The sequence below is a fragment of the Miscanthus floridulus genome, chromosome 2 (genome assembly GCF_019320115.1).
Source record: "Miscanthus floridulus cultivar M001 chromosome 2, ASM1932011v1, whole genome shotgun sequence".
NCBI lineage: Eukaryota > Viridiplantae > Streptophyta > Magnoliopsida > Poales > Poaceae > Miscanthus > Miscanthus floridulus.
This window is the reverse complement of record NC_089581.1, coordinates 118,391,129-118,394,011: the sequence shown is the minus strand read 5'-3', so window position 1 is coordinate 118,394,011 and position 2,883 is coordinate 118,391,129. Positions and strand designations below refer to the sequence as shown.

The 2,883-nt window shown below is 50.2% G+C and overlaps 1 protein-coding gene across 1 annotated transcript; it reads left to right on the top strand.

Annotated features, from left to right (window-relative positions):
* The first annotated feature begins 633 nt into the window (after positions 1-633).
* LOC136528441 (probable glutathione S-transferase GSTU6) lies at positions 634-1,776 on the top strand. The gene is made up of 2 exons (XM_066521405.1): positions 634-1,092; positions 1,203-1,776. The coding sequence occupies exons 1-2, from the start codon at positions 766-768 to the stop codon at positions 1,584-1,586; spliced, it is 711 nt and encodes a 236-aa protein (XP_066377502.1). The 5' UTR covers positions 634-765; the 3' UTR covers positions 1,587-1,776.
* Positions 1,777-2,883: the final 1,107 nt, after the last annotated feature.

The window sequence follows — 2,883 nt, the reverse complement described above, 5'->3', positions numbered from 1 at the left end:
TAGTGAACACAAATCGACAAAATTGTGCCAGATGACTTTAGAATGTGAAGCATTGAGTAGTACTGTACAACATGGTACTCTGAGGGAAGCAATGACATCACTGCGACGCCACGATTCTTGCAACAGTCACATGAGTCCGTGGTGGCGTCGACTCCAAGGCTTGTCAGGGGTCATCGATCTCGACAGCTCCGGTTTGCAGTGCTGGCCATATTCCACATGTAGTCAACTGTTGAATTTCGTCAGTCGTCGATAGGGCCATGTTTAGGTGCCCACGAATCGGCGCCGTCGGATTTCCGGGCTACACTGTATCTATAGTAGTATTTTGTTTTTATTTGGTAATAATTGTCCAATCGTTGACTAATTAGGCTCAAAACGGTCGTCTCGCAAAGTACAATCAAACTGTGTAATTAGTTTTTTATTTCGTCGACATATAATACTCCATGTATGTACCGCAAGTTTGATGTGACGGGAATTTTTTTTTTGCATAGTGGCAAATTATGGAATTTGGGGGCAACTAAACATGGCCTTGGATTGGAGCTCTGAATAATCCATGCATCTGTCATATCCCCTAGATCTGAACATGGAAAAAATCATCCACAAACGGTAGAAGATTCACCAATAGCAGGCTATCAGCTCCTTGCCGGCCATGATAAAGAGCCCATCGAAGCACTCTAGAGCTCCACTCCAACTCCAACTTTCAGAATCACAAAGAAGCAAACACACCCTTCTAGTTTTGTGGTAGGACAGGAGACTGTATAGTAGGGGATGGCGAGAGTCGGTGGTGAGCTTAAGCTGCTGGGGCTGTGGGCAAGCCCGTTCGTCACCAGAGCGAAGCTGGCGCTCCAAATCAAGGGCCTAAGCTACGAGTACGTCGAAGAGGATCTCGGCAACAAGAGCGAGCTCCTGCTCAGCTCCAACCCGGTGCACAAGGCGGTGCCAGTGCTGATCCACAACGGGAAGCCGGTCTGCGAGTCGTCCGTCATCGTGCAGTACATCGACGACGCTTTCGCCGGCACTGGCCCGTCCCTCCTCCCCGCCGACCCCTACCAGCGCGCCGTTGCTCGCTTCTGGGCCGCCTACCTCGAAGACAAGGTGACATGTCCATGCCCTGTCCACTCTTGTTGTGTGTTTGTTTTTTCATAGCTAGAAGAACATTTAGCTACGGTGCTGAAGAATTAACTGCGCTTACGGCGCACGCGCAGATGTCGACGCCGTGGAGGCGGGTGTTCATGGTCAAGACCGACGAGGAGAAGGCCGAGGCGATGAGGCAGACGATCGCAGCGGTGGACGTGCTGGAGGATGGCCTCAAGGAGTGCTCTGGGGGCCAGGGCCCCTTCTTCGGCGGCGACAGTGTCGGGTACGTGGACATCCTTCTGGGTGGCATGGTGTCGTGGGTCAAGGCATCCGAGCCGCTCTCCGGCTCCAAGCTCATCGACGCTGAGAAGACGCCGCTCCCGGCCGCGTGGATGGAGCGCTTCTGTGAGCTCGACGCGGCCAAGGCGGTCCTGCAGGACGTCGATAGAGTGGTAGAGTACGCCAAGCTGGTGATGGCGAAGAATGCTGCCCGCGTCTCAAATAACAACTAATATTGAACCAGCAATCCGGCATGGTTTTCTGATAACGATTCGCCCTGTTCGTCTGATGCTGATGTTGATTTATTGGGAGATATAAACACTATTCCATGTTGCTGGTGACTGTATTTCAGTATTTGGCAGTTGATCGATGTGATTATTAGTGTAAGGAATAAGTAAGCTATGAAAGATGTGTGTGCTTGTACGCTCACAGAATACTACTTTTTGTGCATTCATTGAGTTCTCGTGATTCGTGAAGAGTCTTACTATGAGTCTTGTATATTTTAATCCATTTGTTTTTGTCCTGGTTTTTCTTTTATGTAACAGTGGTAAGGGAAGCGGGCGTTTGTCCATCCGGATGCTACCGGGCCACGACTCTAGCCGAACTATACCTTTAAAAAAAGAGAAATTGGCCTTCATGCCTCGTGGCTCTCTTCCTTCCCCACCGCGTTGCACCCGCGCAGCTCACGCCGCCTGCTTCCAGCGCTGCGCCGTTGCCTGCAGCCCCAATCCGCCGACCACTGGCGCAACCGCACGCCCCACCGCCTCCTCGCTGCTCCGACCCGGCATCGCGCCACCCTCCTGCCTGACCTGCCGCGTCGCCCATGCTTGCTCCCCCGCACCCCGGACTGCCGGCTCCTTGAACTTCGGGTGGGAGCCGAGGACCGCCGGTTGCTCTTCTTCCGAGATCCATCCGTCACCTCATTGAACTCGATGTAGGCGCCATCTTTTCCGCTCTTCATCAAGATCCACTCACCAACCTAGCTCTGCTCCTCGCCCCTGGCCGCTGCCTCTGATCAACTCCACACACCGATGAGCTTTCATTCTCCCATGCAACAGGGAGATGTTGTGTTGTTTCAGAGGTATAATGCAAGTGTTTTATACGGATGTTGTAAAGTGGATCGGGATGTTGCATATGTTGCAATGGTTATACACATATGTTGCAAGCATTTATTCCTGATGTTTCATCTGTTTTTTAGACATGTGTTGCAAGTGTGTTTATCTGCATGTTGCATATATTTCACACATATGTTGCAAGTGAGTTTATCTGCATGTTGTGTATGTAATGGTTTTTCAAGTGTTTTTAGATATTTTTGCAAGTGTTTTAGATGCATGTTTCAAGTGTTTCATCTGTCTTCTTTTGTATGTTGCATGTGCTGTGTCGGTGCGAAAAGTGACCAACAAGTAAATATTTGTAGTTTTGTTGTGCGTTGTGATTGGATGTGGCTTAGCACTCAATGACATAGGATTTATGCTAGTTTAGGCAACGTGCCCTACGTCTAGTTTTAGTTGGTCAGTGACTTTATTCCTG